Raw genomic sequence first — 16682 nt, 5'->3', positions numbered from 1 at the left:
CTCCAAAGCCATATTTCCTCCAGTGTCCTTTCCTGGCAGACATGCAGAGCTGGGTCCAAACCCCTGAGTAAGGGCTGGTTTGGGTTTGGAGAGGAAGAGCTGGGCTGGGTGGGGGAGCATCATGCCAGGCTGTTGGAGCCACTCATCCCTCCAGGCATGTGACAGCCTGGGAAGGGAGGAGTGAAACTGGGACCACTAAATCTCAGAAAACATTTTCTCTCGGTGCAATTCTGACTTTTTTTTTTTTTGATGAGACAATTAAAAAATCTTAAATACACCCTTGAATTCAACACATGAAAATAAAGCTATAATTAAAACAGTGAGAAGTATAAAAGCAAAAAGACAGATTTAAGTGTAGCAATGCTGCTGAAGTGTTCCTCCTTCTTCCTTGGAAAATATTGATTAATTCAACATGTTCCTGTGAAGCATCATCTTCAACAAAACTTTTTTTTTGCCCCTGAAGCTAGTGGAAAGAGTTGCAGGAAAAAAAACCCCTCATCCAGAGCTGTATAAACAGCTGTCTCCCTCCTGTGATTGGTCTATGCTGCCTCTCATATCCCATCACTTATTTTTGCTGGTCCCGATCCCCAGCACTCATCATCACTTCAGTCCTGACGTAAATAGAGAAGGGGGTTGGGGCTTGATGATCTTTAAGGTCCCTTCGAACCCTTTACATTCTGTAGTTCTGTGTAAATATGCTGATAAACACTGGTTATTTCCAGTTGTAAATCACAGAATCACAGAATATGAGTTGGAAGGGATCTATAAGGATCATCGCTTCCAGCTCCAAGCCCTACATAGGACAACCCCAAAAATCACACCATGTGTTGTGTTTTTATTTTGCTGAATGTTGAGTCTAGATCCTGAAAGGAGTCCCCCACCTTGTCTTCTTTTTTTATGTGTTTTAAGGCTGACCCCATGGTTGCAGGAGAGGAGATGCTCTGCTCTGTTTTAGGGACTCTCCAGCCACACCAGCTCATGTCACTCAGCATTTAACAACAGCCTCCATTAGGGTAACAGGATGTTGAACAGAGATTGTCCAAGCAGGCACGGGCTATTTGCTGCTCCAAGGTCTGTGTTTATGTATTTTGGGGGATAAGCTGAGCTGTGCCTGCACAGACATCCACATAGGCGGGTTCAGTCAGGGCTGTTGGGATGAATCACTAATCAGCAATGAGGGGAACCCATTTCAGCCTCCTTTCCCTAAGCTTCTTTGCAGCACTTGTCCATCAAATGTGCAAGACTGAGCAGGAGATAATAAACCACCAGAACATCCTGTTGCCACCCAGGACTCAACTGTGCTCCACCAAACACCACAGCCCAGCCTTTTGCTCACTGGAAGTTCTTGATCCTGACTCCAGGCTGGCATAGCTCAGCCTGGACAAGCAAATAAGGTGAAAGCAAATACTGTTTATCCACTGCTAATGTGTGCTGGGGCTGCTCATCTTCCAGCCACAGGCTGGGGTCTGCTACCTGTTCTATGGCACAAGACATGTGGGGTGGCAGCTGCACCCTGGGCTGGATTTGAGCTGGCAGCCCACCAACTTTTACATGGCTCTTGCCATCTTGCCCCAGAGAAGTAGCAAAGGTGGGGAACGGTCTAGAAAACAAGTCTTATGAGGAACAGCTGAGGGAGCTGGGATTGTTTAGTCGGGTTAAGGAGGCTGGGGGGGCGGGGGCGACCTTCTCACTCTCTAAAACTACCTGAAAGGAGGGTTTAGCCAGGTGGGGCTTGGTATTTTTTCTGAGCTAACAAGTGACAGGATGAGAGGAAACTGCCTTTAATTGCACCAAGGGAGTTTCAGATTAGATATTATAAAAGCTTTTTTTCATTGCTACAGCAGTCAGGCTTTGAAATAAGTTGCTCAGCAAGGTAATCAAGTCACTGTTTCTGGAAGTATTCAGGGTGTATTTGGATGTCGCATTTGGGGATATGGTTTAGAGGTGATTATGGTGGTGCTGGGGAAATGGTTGGACTCAATGATCTTGAAGGTCTCTTCCAGCCTTTATTATTCTGCAATTGTGTGTTTTGCTAAATGAGATGAGAGAGCTGTTGACAAAGGTGCTGAAAGTGAGACAGATTCCTTCCTGTCTGATAAATTTAAATTCTTTCCTTCTCCTCTTCTATCCCTCTGCCCCAATCTCCTTGCCCTACCATTAGCTCTCCTGTAACAGGCGTGAGATGGCACAATATCTCCCTACCCTAGACCACTACATTTTTATGCAGCTGAATATGTAATAGATTTTGTCTGGGGATATTATTTTCGTTTTTCATTTTCCGTAGCAGGAGGGTTGGAACCAGATGATCTTTAAAGTCCCTTCCAACCCAAACCATTCTATGATTCTGGGATTATCATCCCTTATTTCCTATTTATAAGTTAATTAAGTCATTCCACAAGGGTATATTCATGAATAATTTGGAAAGGGTTAACACGAGGCTGATGTTATCAAGCAATTAAGAGCTTGTTTGTAGACCACAGTGTGAATCCCCCATGGTGTCCTTCTCCCTGTGCCATGTGAAGCTGGAGCTGGTCCCACGATTTTGGCCTTTGCTCAGTGAGTATCATCAGGATCAATGTGAACTTCCCACAGCGCTGCTGGCTCCGAGGGGAATTTTAATGCACATCCAGGGAAGCAAGCTGCAGGCTCCTGGGCTATTAAAAGCCTTGCAGGCTCTCCTGGTGCTTGGAGAGACTCCTGTTCTTGGTGTTTATCTGCCTCCCCAGGGCAGGAGGAGGGCTGGGAGGGGTCTAATCAGGGTGAAATGGCCCAGACAGCGTGACTCCATCCCCCAGCCTGGCCAGCTACACTCCCTCCACTGTAAAATCTGTCAGTGAGTGAAGCCAGGGCTCTCCAGGAGCTGCCATCTCCCTCTTTGCCCTGATGGGACCTAGATGTAAAACAGCCTCAGCATCCCCACTAGCCTCAGCCCCACCATGCATATCATGGACGCCTCAACAAGCTGGCCAGGTTGTCTTACCCAGGGGAAAAATTCACATACATTGCAGGCAGCTTAACAGCATGAGACAGATTTTGTTTTCCCTTCAAAGGTGGCTGGGCTCCCTGGACTGCAGCTGTCTGCTTGAGATACCTATCCCAGTGCCAGCTCCAGCCTCAATCCTGTGTCCCTTACCTGTAGCCTGATTGCATCAAGAATACTATTGCTCTAGGAAAGGAGGCAGAATTAAATAGTTCTGCTTTCTGGGCTTTTCTTTTCATAAAGCCCGTAGCATCCACTGTCTCACTGCAGGAATTACCCAGGGGCTTTGAATTGCTGAGATGGGTCAGTGTTGAATGAGCACACGAATCCCTTGAGCCTTTCTGCTGGATGGATAAATTTTTGTGTGTCTACGTATAGTCAAGTCTTGACTGATGCTAAAGGAGAATCCCCAGTGGCAGAAACACCCAGGATCAGACCAGTACGCTTCTGTGACTCAGTGTCACTTAACAACCTGCAAAAATATATAAATTTATCGTTTGCAGCCTTCACCTGGGGGTGTGAAGGAAATGGGAGCATTTTTGTTAATGAAAATATGTCCATGCTGCTTCAGATAACGTATGGAAACAATAAATATAGCTGTAGAACTGAGGGGAAAGAAAGAAAAAAAGCAGCAGCAGCCGTGGAAGTGAGAAAGGGGCGGTGAGGAGGATGTGTTGAGTTTCCCTGCGGGTTTCCGCCACGTTTGAAGCCTTCGTGAGTGAAGGGCGGGAACAGCAAGGCAGCGAGCAGTAAAGCAGGTTCAGCCATCCACACGCCTGCATCATCTGTTGCCTTTCTAAAAGGGAGTTTATATCTCCTCAGTTTGAGGCTGCAGCCTGTAGTTGTCAACTCCCAACTGAGTGTTTTGGGTGCTTTGTAAATAGCTGTTAAACAATGTTCCCCACAGGCTCGTGGAAGATTATCTTCACAGTGCATGTTGGGGATGTGGGTTAGTTGTAGGCTTGGCAGTGCTGGGTTAACAGTGGGACTCGATGATCTTAGAGGGCTTTTCCAGCCTAAACGATTCCATTATTTCATGCTATGATTCCAAATGATTCTGTGAGGCCAAGGAATTGCCAAGCTCTGATGATATGGGGAATATAGCAGATCAGGTTCCATGGCAGGTCTGCAGCACCCATCACAGTGGTAGAGGTGAGCCAGACCAGTTGGGGCAGCCACTGACCTGAGCTCGTATTCTGACAGTGTCAGGAATCATCAAAGTGCCCATTCCCCATCCATTGATCCTCTATGCTGACCTTGGCTTTAGGGCATGATGGGAGAGGCTGTGGAAAGCAGCCTTCACCAATTCTCTTTGCAGCTAAATGCAATGAGCAGAAGAGGTTAAACTCAAAAATAAATGACTTTGAAATGTAATGTTCAGTTTTGCACTGTTACTTGTTTGCCAGAGCATTCTGAGGTCTACTGGCACTATGCTTGTCTAGGACTGGTTCTTCATTGTGAAAGCTGGTTTGGCTATGCCAGCTGTATGATTTGATGACTGCTAATAAGCACAGAATTGCTGAAGTATTCCCCAAAGTCTTTACTTGGCTGTCAAAATCCTCATCAGCAATTGGATTAGTTGTAGGGAATGAACAATTACTACACAGGGTATTGTATTATGTTAAGACAAATTGATGGGTTTTATTTAATCATATGGTCCCGGTCACATCTTCACAGTATTTTTCCTGTGGAGAGAAATGCATCATTGAACCAGTAGGCACTGGTGAAGAATACTGAAAAATGCTTAATTTAATTAATTAGTGCCTAAAAATGAGGCAAATTAACTCTCTGTATCAAAACAAAATGGATTAGGCTTTTGCTCTTGGTTATGTTGGCTGTGCTTGTCTTCCCACACACATACCAAAGGTAAAGTTTGCACATTTTGGACTTTGGGGAAATGTTATGACCAAGTTCCTCACAAGGACTGTCTTGGTATGGGAGGAAAAATTCAGGTCAAAAGCAATACCAGATGATCTACTCACCTTGTGCTCTCTAGTTCACCATGCCTCTGGCATCAAAGGTCCTGCAGACATTTAAGTCCATCACCCTGAGGGCTCCGAACATCCAGTGAAAGGCTGGAAATCCTTGGCTAAGGGTACACCAGGCATCAAGAGACAAGAATATCGCAGAAGATGAGAGACAGGCTTTTCCTGCCCTACTTACATGCTACAAAATGTGTCCCAGTAAACATGGGGGAGTATCACTAAGTGTCACTGTCTAATGTCACCCTAAGGCAGTTCCATCTGAAATACAACTGCTGCCTGGTGGCACAGGTTGGTGTATTGGGGTGTGTGGAGGGATTAACACCAGAGGTCGAGCAATTCACCATGAGTTGCTTGGTAAGTGCCAGGCAAACAGCAGTCAGGAGGCATCTCCTCATGATTCTCTTTAGCACCAGGACAGTGCAGGATCCCCATTTCATTACTTAGCCTTTGCCTGTTTGCTGATGGCCTGGCCCAAATTCATCACAACAAATATAACCTACAGGGGAATGTGGGTGTATGGATGTCAATTTGGTCTGCGTTTGCAGCTTCATCATTGAGGAAGGGCAGATCTGATCCCACCACCTCTGTAATTAATAGCATGGTCAAACCATGCTGTTACTTGACAGCAGGGGAAATACCAACTTACGAAGTTCTACTGCAGGTGTCACAGGATTTTGTTCCCTGCTGCGTCTCTCAGAGGGGCACTACAGAAGATTAGTACGTATTTAAGAGATGCTGTGTGTAATTATGCACAGTTCTGCAAACCATCCATTCCTGTTAGGTCCTCTCCCATTGTTTGTCTTGCTGGCATCTGGCTTGCTGTGTGCCTCTCCTGTTTCCATGAGAGTGAACAGAAAGCACTTGGGACTCCCTAGGCTGCTGTGATAGGGTGGCCCTGCCTGCCAGGGAGATGTAAGCAGAAGGGATCTGGGTGAAGGCAAGATGTTCATGCCTGTGTCTTGGAATGATACTCAGTGTCTCTTGATGCTGTTGTTTCTGGGTATTTTTTGCCATTCCTGAAGATTTAAAAAAGAAGGGGAGTTTTTTTAGGAAGATGGGGTGTTTGAAACACCATGTAAAAGGGTAGGTATCCTATCCTGTGTTTGATCCTCAGCAAAGAGGCATCTCTAATAGCCTCACTCCTGTCTCATCCTTCACCTCTGAGTTGACTCTTTCCCTAGTTTAAGAGCCAAAAGTTTTGCGTGATGCCTGTAAATGTTCCAGGAATGTAGGGATTAACATGCTGGATTGGAACAAGGGCCTATCCAAGTGAGGCTCTTGAGCAAGGTGCAAACCAGTGCCAGATGTTTTGCAAAACGCCTCCACTATGGATATCTTTCACACCTCATTTCTCCCTCACGCCCATCAGCTTCATGGCTGGTCTCATAGCAGTCTGTGTTGTGTTTCCAGCAGCTGCTCTCTCCCTGCAAGCAGCTCATGAGGACGGACTACTGAAGGGCCTCACCAAACACATATGGCCTTCATCCCTGCTCTCAGAGGTGGGAGGTGTCTCATTCATGTCCTGCAGTCAGGGAGAGACAGTTTCTTATAACAGAGATTATTTCCTCTCCTATGAGACAGTTTTAGAGATAGAAAAAATACCTTGACTTGCAGGGAAAGTCTGCAGCTCAGGGAAAGCTTTGAAAATTTTAGTAAGCTCATATTCCAATAAAAAATATTTTAGAAATCATTTTGGTGTTTTTCCCTTTTCTAAAATATTGAGGCTATATCATAGAACTGTAGAATGGTTTGGGTGGGAAAGGACCTTTAAAAGTCATCCAGTCTAACCCCCTACCATGGGCAGAAACACCTTTCACCGGATCAGATTGTTCCAAATCCTGTCCAGCCTGGCCTTGAACTCTTTCAGGGATGGGGCAGCCACAGCTTCTCTGGGCAGCCTGTGCCAGGGCCTCCCCAAACTCAGTGTAAAAAATATCTTCCTTCTATCTAGTCTGAATCTCCTCTCATTTAATTTAAAACCATCACCCCCTGTTCTATCTTTGCAGGCTCTGTTAATACTTTTGTTCTTTTTCTATTTAAGACAGGCAAGCAAAGACAAGCTGAAGCAGTTTTCCTAAGGACACATTTCAATTTGCAGTCAAAAAGCAATTTTGAACCAAAATCTATGTTTTTGGCTCCAATGTTTTTTGGAGGACAAATACTACTAGTCAAAAATCAACATTTTTCCTTATAATCCACATTAACTGACTTGTTCTCTCTCTCTTTTTTTTTTTTAAATGACCCTTCTGGAAGTGGAGAGAAACAGCTGTTTGCCCAACTGTTGCCACTGGGCTGGGCTGCCCTGAGTGCTGCTGGTCTCCTCCCCGTGACGGCTGTGCTCTTCTCTTCCAGGTGCTCCTTTTCAAAGGTCTCAGCATCCCCATGCTACCTCCTGCCGGCATTTCCACCTGGGTCCCCAGCCTCAGCTCTCCGCCGACTTCACCCTGCCTCACACAGTGCAGCCCCAGCCAGGGCTGACCCCACACATGGCCCCTGCACACCAGCACAGTGGCCCCCTGCACCAGCCCCTTGCCCCAGTGCCAGCCCTGCCCTTCCAGGACGTCGCCGGACCCTCCTTCCTACCTCAGGCGCTACACCAGCAATACCTCCTCCAGCAGCAGCTCCTTGAGGCACAGCACCGCCGGCTCATGCCCCATCCCAGGTAAGGGGGTCTTACTCATCCTGCAGGGTGCTGAGAAGCTACATCAGCCCCACTTCACCTGCAAAAAACCCAGCAGTGCTGGTCGTGTTGAGTTTTCTTCATGAGTTCTTCTGTGTGCCCTAAAAATCCTCCCACCAGAGGGGAGGCAGCAGGGAAGACTGCACCTGAAGGGATACCTTTCCCATGGGGATCCCTACTGTGTTCATCTAGTGTGTCCCAAAGGTCACCTATTGTTGTCACTCGCAGGAGAATCATGATGGTGTTGCAGTGAACCTGTCCTGTGTGGCAGAGAGAGTGATAGATTGTGAGCATGAGCTACATCCTGTGCCTGCTGTTTCACAACCATGCAGGAGATTTTACCCACTTGTCTCATCAGGTTCTACACACGGAGAGCTTGTTCCTCTAGGTCTAGGCAGGCTTTCTGTCTCTATGAGGGAATGATTCCGTTGACCTGCAGCACATTCTGTCATTGAAAGCATCCTAAATACAGACTGGGTTGATGAATGCAGAGAGAATTACTGTAACTCAGCAGAGGTGGAAATGGATGCCTGGCCTTGTTCTGATTGTGTTTCTTGGGAGAGGAGTGCTTCTTTTGTAAACACAGAAGCTGTTTGTGGGTTGTAACCAAAGATTAAGAATCGGAGGATGAATCTTTGCAATAGTGCTTCATTTGGAAAGAACGCTACAGATAGAAAAACCTTTTTTACATATCCTTTCTGTTTTTAAATTGTGTGTTCTTCTCATCATTGTTTTGTTTTGCATAAGCTGGATTTTAGGTGGGTTTAATGATTAGATAATAATTGGGTAGCAAGTATGTTCAAGGCTGAGGCACCGATGATACAAGTGTTTATCTCTTAGTCATAAGCTGAATTCAAATTAAAACACAGAGTACAATTCTACACATAATCTGCTTTGGTAAATGCTGTCAGTGTTTTATTTGTAAGTGGGTTGTGAAAAAAGGTAGGAACCTCTTGCTGAGGCCCACAGCTTGTCTCTGAAAGCACAGCTGCATCGGAGCAGAGTGTTGGAACCCTTACAGGTGTAGGGCAGGAGGTCCCAGTAATGGGAATATGGGTTGTGCCTTTGAAAGTGAGGCCTCTAACTGTGGCTGTATGAAAAGTTATTTACCTAGCAGCTCTCTGTTCCATTTGCTCTGGTGTTTTCCTGAAGATTTGCTTTGTGATGTCTCCTCTGGTAAGTGGGGACTTGATAGGGAGCAAAGGGTATGAGTCTGTCTGTAATGCACACCCTGCTTGTGCATCCACCTTGTCCCTTGCCAAATGTGGACATCGATCAAGCAGCACATCCCTTTCCCCTGAGTTGTTCAAATAAGCAATAACTATGAGACTCAAATCCCTAGGAAAACCTTGTTGTATTTTCCACCTCTTTCTTTTCCCTGTCTGCAATGGCACCAGAGCTGAGGGAGAAGGAGCTGGATCCCAGCCTGGCCTGTCCATCAGCCAGAGAAATGTTGGCAAAGGCCAGCAAGAGTAAATTCTGCTTTCAGTCACTCCTGAGTAATCCAGTTATGAATGAGGTTCCCCAGGAGTTTATGGACTGCATGGGGAGATGAGACAACCTGCAGCTTTTTTATGATGACGGATCACGGCTGAAGCAGGGACACGTTTTATCTTGTGTCTTGTTTATGGGGCTGACTGTGGAGAGAAAGAAAACAGTGCAAACAGCACGAAGCTGCTCGGGAAGAAGTTGTTTGATTTCCTCTTTTTCTCTCCACATTGCCACCAAATAGTACCTCCTGTAAACTGAGCACATGTGGCTGCCAAGGAATGTGAGAGGGAATGTCCATTGTGACTGTGAGAAAGTGACATGGCCCTGGGTTATATTTCCCATCCTCCCGACACCTGCCTGGGCTCTTTTCTCTTGGACACATATTCATGCTGGGATTTTCCCATGGATTATTGACAGGAGGTTGGAGCAGGAGGTGTACATCCCAGTGCCCACCCATGTCTGACTCTGTTGCTGTTCTCCTCCCTGTAGGCGGGCTCAAGAGCGCATGTCTGTTCAGCCTCACCGCCTACACCCCAGCTTCGACTTCAGCCACCAACTGCAGACTCCACAACCCATGGGGCCCCAGCCTAGGTATTTAGCAGAAGGCACGGACTGGTAAGTGATCCACATTTCACCAGTGCATCCAGTGAGGTGTTTAAAAAGCCTTGGGAAGGCTGCAAGGGTTGAGGGTCAGCTCAACAGTTACAGTGCGGGGAAGGTGTAATGGGAAAACTCACCTCTGAGAGGGCCATGAGTGTATGCTAAAGCCTCCAAGCATAAATACATAGATTTTCAGAATCATCATTTGGGATGGAAAAACCCTCTAAGATCATCAAATACAACCATTCCCCTGCACTGCAAAGTCTGCTACTAGCCCATGTTCCCAAGTGCCACATCCACATGGCTTTTAAATCCTTCCAGGTATGGTGATTCCACCACTGCCCTGGCAGCCTCCAGCAGCATTTGATGGCTCTTGGAATGAAGGAATTGTTCCTAATGTTCAGTCTAAACATTCCCTGGTCCAACTTGAAGCCATTTCCTCTTGTTCTGTCCTCTGCTCCCTGGGAGCAGAGCCTGACCCCCATGTGGCTCCTTCCTCCTGTCAGGAGGTTGAAGAGAGCAATATGGCCCCCCTTGCACCTCCTTTACTCCAGGCTGAGCCCCTTCAGTTCCCTCAGCCTCTCCTGGTGCTCCAGACTCTTTCCCAACTGTGTTCCCTTCTCTGGCCATTGTTAACACCCGTAACTCTTCACCTACAGATATAGAGAGCAGACAAGCATTAATGTTCCCCAGTGTTTCTTCTTGCTGCAGGGTCCAGACAGGATCTTTTTCCTGTAGACTACTGTCTCTGCCTGAACTAGACCTTCTGCTGTCCTTCAGGGACCCAAAAAACAGTGCCCATAACTTCTGTCATTTCAACTGGGGGGGAACACCATGTTGGTCTGTCATGCAGGGTGATATGAATCAAGATTTGTTATCCATTCTCCCACTGCAATGTTTTAATACCCTGGAAAAGCTTTGTAGGGAATTGATCATTTCATTTTGAGAGTAGGTTTTGAGCTCTCAAACAGTTAATAAGTTATGGTGTCCTGCTTGATAGAATAAGAAAATAAAAACGTACTTCTGAGTAGTTGCTTGTAAGCTGAACAAAGTCCATTCTGTGAATGGAAAAAAATAGCATGTGAACTTGTAATTAGAGACAATCGCAATGTATATGCACAAGGGGACTGAAATAAAATGGCATAGGAGATCTTAATGATGGCATTTCCTAACAACTGAATTCGTCACTCTGCAAATGAAAAGTCCTTTGAACACAGAGTGGTTTTTTTCCCCTTCAGTGCAATAATACACAGCCTAAAATATGACCACGTTCTTCTGCCATTTTCTTCTCAGGTGTTCCCATTACTGGCATCCCTGTGGGCTGAATGTGGCCAGGATGACATGGTTCTGCTCAGTTTGCAAAGCAGTTCATGTACCATCTGGATGGAGCCATTCTTTCTGCCTCTCTTTCAGTGCAGAGTGTTTAATTATAATCATTAGAAGAATCTGATAAAGCATCACTTTATGTTCCCTCCCCCTCCCTCCTTTTCCCCGCTGTGTTGCTTCTTAACCTTATAAAACCTAAGGAGTGGGGATGACAGAAATCATACACTGTGTGTGCATGTTTGACTGACTCATTTTCCCCCAGGGCACAAGTACAGTTTTGCCCAGTGACAGATATAAAATTTCTCTCTAATGTGTTACCCCCTGGATGAGCTGCAGGAGCATTTTCTCAGAAGCAGTAGGTGGTGGGCACTGCCACTAAAAGTGGGAATGGAAGGAAGATCTGAAGGGGATAAATCATCCCAGAAAGCCCAGTGTCAATTAAAATTTTTGAGTGAAGAATAAATAAACTCTCCTTTGGTTTCTTAAGTCATCTCCTGCGCACACACATCGTAAATGACCATCCCACCTGTTATCTGGAGTCTTATCCATCACTTTGGGTTGTTCTCAGTCCATGTACCATAAGCATCACAGCTCATCTGAGCTCTCATCTGAGCATCAAGATGCTGTACAGTCATCCATGTAGCATGGGCTAGAAAACAAGTTATTTCTGGTTTTCTTCAGCTAATCTACTCTGCTTAGTCACCTCCAGACCCTGGGAAAACACAATTCCGTGCAGATTTCTGTTTTGGACCCATCTGTAGACCCATACTATCACTTCAGGGACCTCAATACCTGATTTTAAGTCTCTAGATGCACAAACAGTTCAGAAGTACTACTGTTGCAATTACTTGTGCAAGTTAATAATGGTCATTCGGCCTTGAGAGATCTCTTCAGTCCATGTTCTCCAAGCACTCTGTGGATTACTATATCTATTTTGTAGATGGGGAATATGGAAAGTGGTCAGGGTCATGCATCAAGAAAGTGACTGGGCTAGGAATGGACCCAAAGCCTCCTGATTTCCAGCTGAGCTTTCCATCCACCTAAAACACTCTTAAACAATTGGATAAATACCTAAAATACACAGGAGCTGGAAAGTGCCCAGTCCTGTGGGTTCTCACCTTGGTTGTGCTCTTGCCAGTTGCCTGCTGTGTTTTATCCTCTGCCAGGTTTCACCTGTCTGGCGCAGGACCAGCAAAGATAGTCCCTCTCTTGGCCTCAACATAGAATCATAGAACCATAGAGTATCCTGAGCTGGAAGGAACCCACAAAGATCACCAAGTCCAACTTGGTGCAGGATGTCTTACTAGGGAATTCTAGAGCACTGGTGCACAGGCTGTTCTGGATGAAGGATTCCTACATTTACTGTCCCTTCACATCTGATACCTTCTGCTGGGTGAAAGCAGTTTCACAGCTGCTGGAAGACACGTCTGGGTTGCTCCTAACAAGATATGGTACATGCTGCTGCCATCCTCCACACAAGGGAGGAGAACTTCAAGGCTGAGATGGGAAGCCACCCCTGTGCTCTAATTAGCTTTGCTTTGGCAAATATGAAGACAATGGATATTAGAGCGCCGGATTTTGTAATTATGATAAAGCGAATGATGTTCAAAGAACTCATTTGCCGAGGGACTCTTTGGCTGGAGAGAATACGGATCAGCTAATTGGATTACAGATGGAGATGCTGAGCTAGGTCTTCTCCTGCCCCCTTCATGCAGCATGGTGATGGTTTGCAATTTATCTCTGTGTGATGGATTGGACAGGGCTGTGACATTTGATGGGGTCTTGGTCATGCCAGGTGCTCAAATTGAGCTGGGTTATTTTTCTGGAGGATGTAAGTGCCCAGATTCACCAGGTGGGCCTCCAGGCTGACCTCTTCTTGCCTGTGCCAGGCTGTATGGGGTCAAGTGAGGCCATCAGGGATGTCCTACTCCATTGGTGATGGCCTGCTAGTTGTGTGACACATTTCCTACAGCAGTCCCATCCAGACACTGCTTAAAACCATTATGTTTTCTCCACAAATTGCAGTTCAGGAATTCACAGAATCATAGAATTACAGAATGGTTTGGGTTGGAAGGGACTTCAAAGATCATCAAGTTCCACCCCCCTGTCCTGAGTAAGGATATCTTCCACTATCCCAGGTTGCTCCAAACCCCATCCAACCTGTCCTTGGACACCTCCAGGGATGGGACAGTCACAGCTTCTCTGAGCAACCTGTGCCAGGTCCTCATCACTGTCAGTCCTCACACCCTCACTACCCTGAGGCTGCATTCAGTTGAGGTGCAGTCTGCTTTGACTCCCCAAGTCCCACCGTGGCCTGGGCTGGGAGACCTCCATGGAGAGCATACACACATCAAAAAGCCCCTAGACAGTGCCTAACTAGCTCCTAGTAACTACCCAGAATGGTTCATTGGTGTGTCCTTCGACTAATTACATATATTCCTGCAAAATATTCAAGGCAAACTGTGATAGTAGCAGCACAGCAAGGACCTGGTCTGTCCAGGTTGGGTTAGTGAGCCTGGGTATCATTGTGAGCCACCAAAATGCTCTTGCTCTGAAATTAGCAGACTGCATCTGCACTGCTCTTGACCCTGACTATCACAAATACTGACTGGCATAAAATCAACCCCTCCCTTCTTCGTGCTGGCCTGGTGGGTGATTGCCCAAATTGGAGGAAACTCCCTTCCAAGCAAGTAGCATCTCCCCAGCCTGAGGACTCCACAGCAGCCCAGAGCCCAGCAAGGAGGGTGCTTTGTGAGCATGGTCTGGTTTGCTGTAGTCCATGAATAAATCCATGCATACAGAGCCATATTTTCATCCTCTGCCCGCAGGGACCTCAGCGTTGATGCGGGACTGACTCATGCCCAGTTCCAGGTCCGGCCAGTCCCTCAGCCATATCAGCATTACTTAGCTACGCCTCGGATGCACCATTTCCCCAGAAGCACATCCTCAACGCAGATGGTAAGTGAAACGCTTTTACTGAGAAATGTTTTATGCATTGTCTGCCAGAAGGCAGTCAAAATAAAGGCTGCTATCTTTCTATCACCTGTCTTCTGCGAATCCCACTTATCTCCAGCCGTGGGAGGGAGTGTCTGAAAGGATAATGTTGCATCACTGCACTGGATTAGAGGAGGAAAAAAAAAACCTCAGCTGTTCTGGAAGGACTTGGTCCACTGTGTGCAGCACCACAGTTCACAAGCTGGTCTGCAAAACCTATGCAGGATGTGAGAGACTCAGCAGTTGTTATTAATAATATTATTAATACTGAAGCAAACTGTGAGCTCCCAGGACATTTTTTATGCAGAAGGATGGGCAGTGGGTGACCTTTCAGAACCACCCCTCATCCTGTTGTTGCTCTCTACACAAGCTTTGATGACACCTGTAAAGGTTTTACATGACCGCTTGCACAGTGGGGGTGGGTTTGATGAGAAGAGAGGCTGACTGGGGTCATTTGTTACCCACTCTCCTAGCAGAGTGTTGTACTTGGAGTTGAGCCATGCTAAGCACTGTTAATCCTTAAAGCATCCTCAGGAATCCCATGAGAGTGTTTTTTCTCATGAATATAGTCAGACCCTCTCACTTGTGTACTCCTGTGAGTCTTAAAAAAAAAAATCAAAGCATGGATGAAGACAAATCCACCCTTTAAATAAAATACAATTTCTTTTAAAGCTAAGCTATGCTGAGAGTTTGGACCTGCAATGTTATGGATGCTACAGAATTAATTATAACAGATACTTTATTCAGAAGAAATGCATGTTCTTAGATAATTCATTGGAGACCTATTTAATAAAACCTCATTTTTTTGTTATTAAAAACCTTCCATTGGTGAAGATGTCAATCCGCTGTTTCAATTTGAATTCTTGAAGCGCTAGATTTACATCAGGGTACCTGAGGGTTTTCTGTGGGTAAATACAGGTAGCTTTATCTCTCTCCCTCACTTCTCAGGTTGTTCATGAAATCAGAAATTACCCTTACCCTCAGCTTCAGTTGCTTGCTCTTCAGGGACTGAACCCAAGTAGGCACACGTCCGCTGTGCGGGAGAGCTACGAGGTACGTATGTCTTGGGGACTGGAATTATTGGTTTTTGAAGTGCTAGGAATCTATGCAAGCTCTGGTATAAACTTGTAAGGCTGTTTTATGGCCTGGAAATTGCACTGAGTCATTCAGCAATTTTAGTAATAACTGGGAGGTGAAGGGGTTGAATGGGCTTGGCAAAAGATGGTTTACCCCTAGGTGCCTAGGTCTGGCTTGGGTTGACTCAGGCTCCTTTTACATCTGTGAACAAAGTGCTCCAGTTCTATGGGGTTTTGTTTTGCAGCTTGTCAGGTGGAGCTCAAATTCTACCCTCATTTGTGAAATACTGGACATACAGCTTTGTGCCTTGAGCCCTTAGTAATTGAGCCAAATGCCAGGGCTCAGATCTATCATGAAGGCATGACTGATTTGGGTTTGATAGACATTTCCACTGAGGAAAGGGTAGGAGGGAGTCTTGGGTGCCAGTGATTAGGGTTGTGTGGTGGAACCTTGTGCCTTGGGAACAATGAGGATGACACTTTCCTGATATTCCTGTGCCACAGGAGCTGCTGCAGCTGGAGGACAGGCTAGGCAGTGTGAGTCGGGGCGCCGTCCAGAACACCATTGAGAGGTTCACCTTCCCCCACAAGTACAAGAAGGTGAGTTCCCCAAAGCCATGGCACAGCTGCCAGCCCCTCTCAGCTGGTCAAGGGCTCTGGGCACAGAGCAGACAGAAGAAAAGACTTTGGTGGGTTGCAATCCTCAGGGTTGGCAAACCGGAGCCATCACTCAGAACATTCCCCAGAGCAGGGGAGGAATGTGAAATCCAAAGTGGTGCTTTAATATCTTGTGGGGGCTCCTGGGCTGAAGCGGTGGCGTAGCTCAGCTGGCTGTTTCTCACTTCTAGGCTAGGAAGCTGCGGGCCAAATTTTCAAAAGGGTCTCAACCTTCTCCCACCCAGCGGGTGCAATTTTCCCCCTGTCCGCACCTGGTAAGAAAGTGCACACCTCCAAGGGGGCTTCGTGCATGCAAACCCACCCTGTTCTGCATGCAAGTGGCGCTGCCCATGCACCCTGACGTGAGTGAGTGCGGTGGCTCCGTGGCATGGGGGACTTTGTCCTCCCCTCCCTTCACTAGGGGTGTCTCCTCTCTTGGAGCTGATCCTCCTCACTATAAGGAAATGGGTGGCACATCTTTGGGTTGTGCTAAGGAGAAAATGGGAAAAATTATGCTTGTTTGGGTAGTGATTTCATGTGTTGGTCGTTCCCAGCTGAGTGGTAACATGTAGGGATGTTGTGTTGCCAAGGCTGGGAGTTAACTCCTGGTGCACTTATCTGTGACTGCATCTCCAGTGGATCCAGAAAAATGGTATTAATAGGAGTGGATATGTGGGGAAAGAGAAAAGGGGAGAGCTGAGAGGCTAAGCACAGCCCTGTAGTGCAGTGTGGGAATGGGCTTGTGGCCAGGCTGGCATGGGGCACAGTGGTTGTCCTTCCTGGCAGTGGTGGTCCAACATGCTTTGGAGTCTCCAGGAGAAGCTTCCAGCAAAGGAGACCACGGGGCCATCCCCACTGCAAGGAAGTGGTAGAGGGCTGTATTAGGGCAGCAG

The 16682-nt window shown here is 46.7% G+C and overlaps 1 protein-coding gene across 1 annotated transcript in view; it reads left to right on the top strand.

Moving 5' to 3' along the window:
- The window catches only part of ARK2C (arkadia (RNF111) C-terminal like ring finger ubiquitin ligase 2C), a 50800-nt gene that overhangs the window by 27818 nt on the left and 6300 nt on the right, over positions 1–16682 (top strand). The window contains exons 2-6 of the mRNA XM_071581390.1: positions 7318–7627; positions 9626–9751; positions 13891–14020; positions 15005–15109; positions 15637–15732. Of these exons, the coding sequence (XP_071437491.1) occupies positions 7318–7627; positions 9626–9751; positions 13891–14020; positions 15005–15109; positions 15637–15732 (767 nt within the window). The remainder of the gene's footprint in view (positions 1–7317; positions 7628–9625; positions 9752–13890; positions 14021–15004; positions 15110–15636; positions 15733–16682) is intronic.

Source organism: Pithys albifrons, chromosome Z (assembly GCF_047495875.1).
Source record: "Pithys albifrons albifrons isolate INPA30051 chromosome Z, PitAlb_v1, whole genome shotgun sequence".
Classification (NCBI taxonomy): Eukaryota; Metazoa; Chordata; class Aves; order Passeriformes; family Thamnophilidae; genus Pithys; species Pithys albifrons.
The sequence above is the reverse complement of the archived record's forward strand: the minus strand, read 5'-3'. Positions and strand labels throughout refer to the sequence as shown.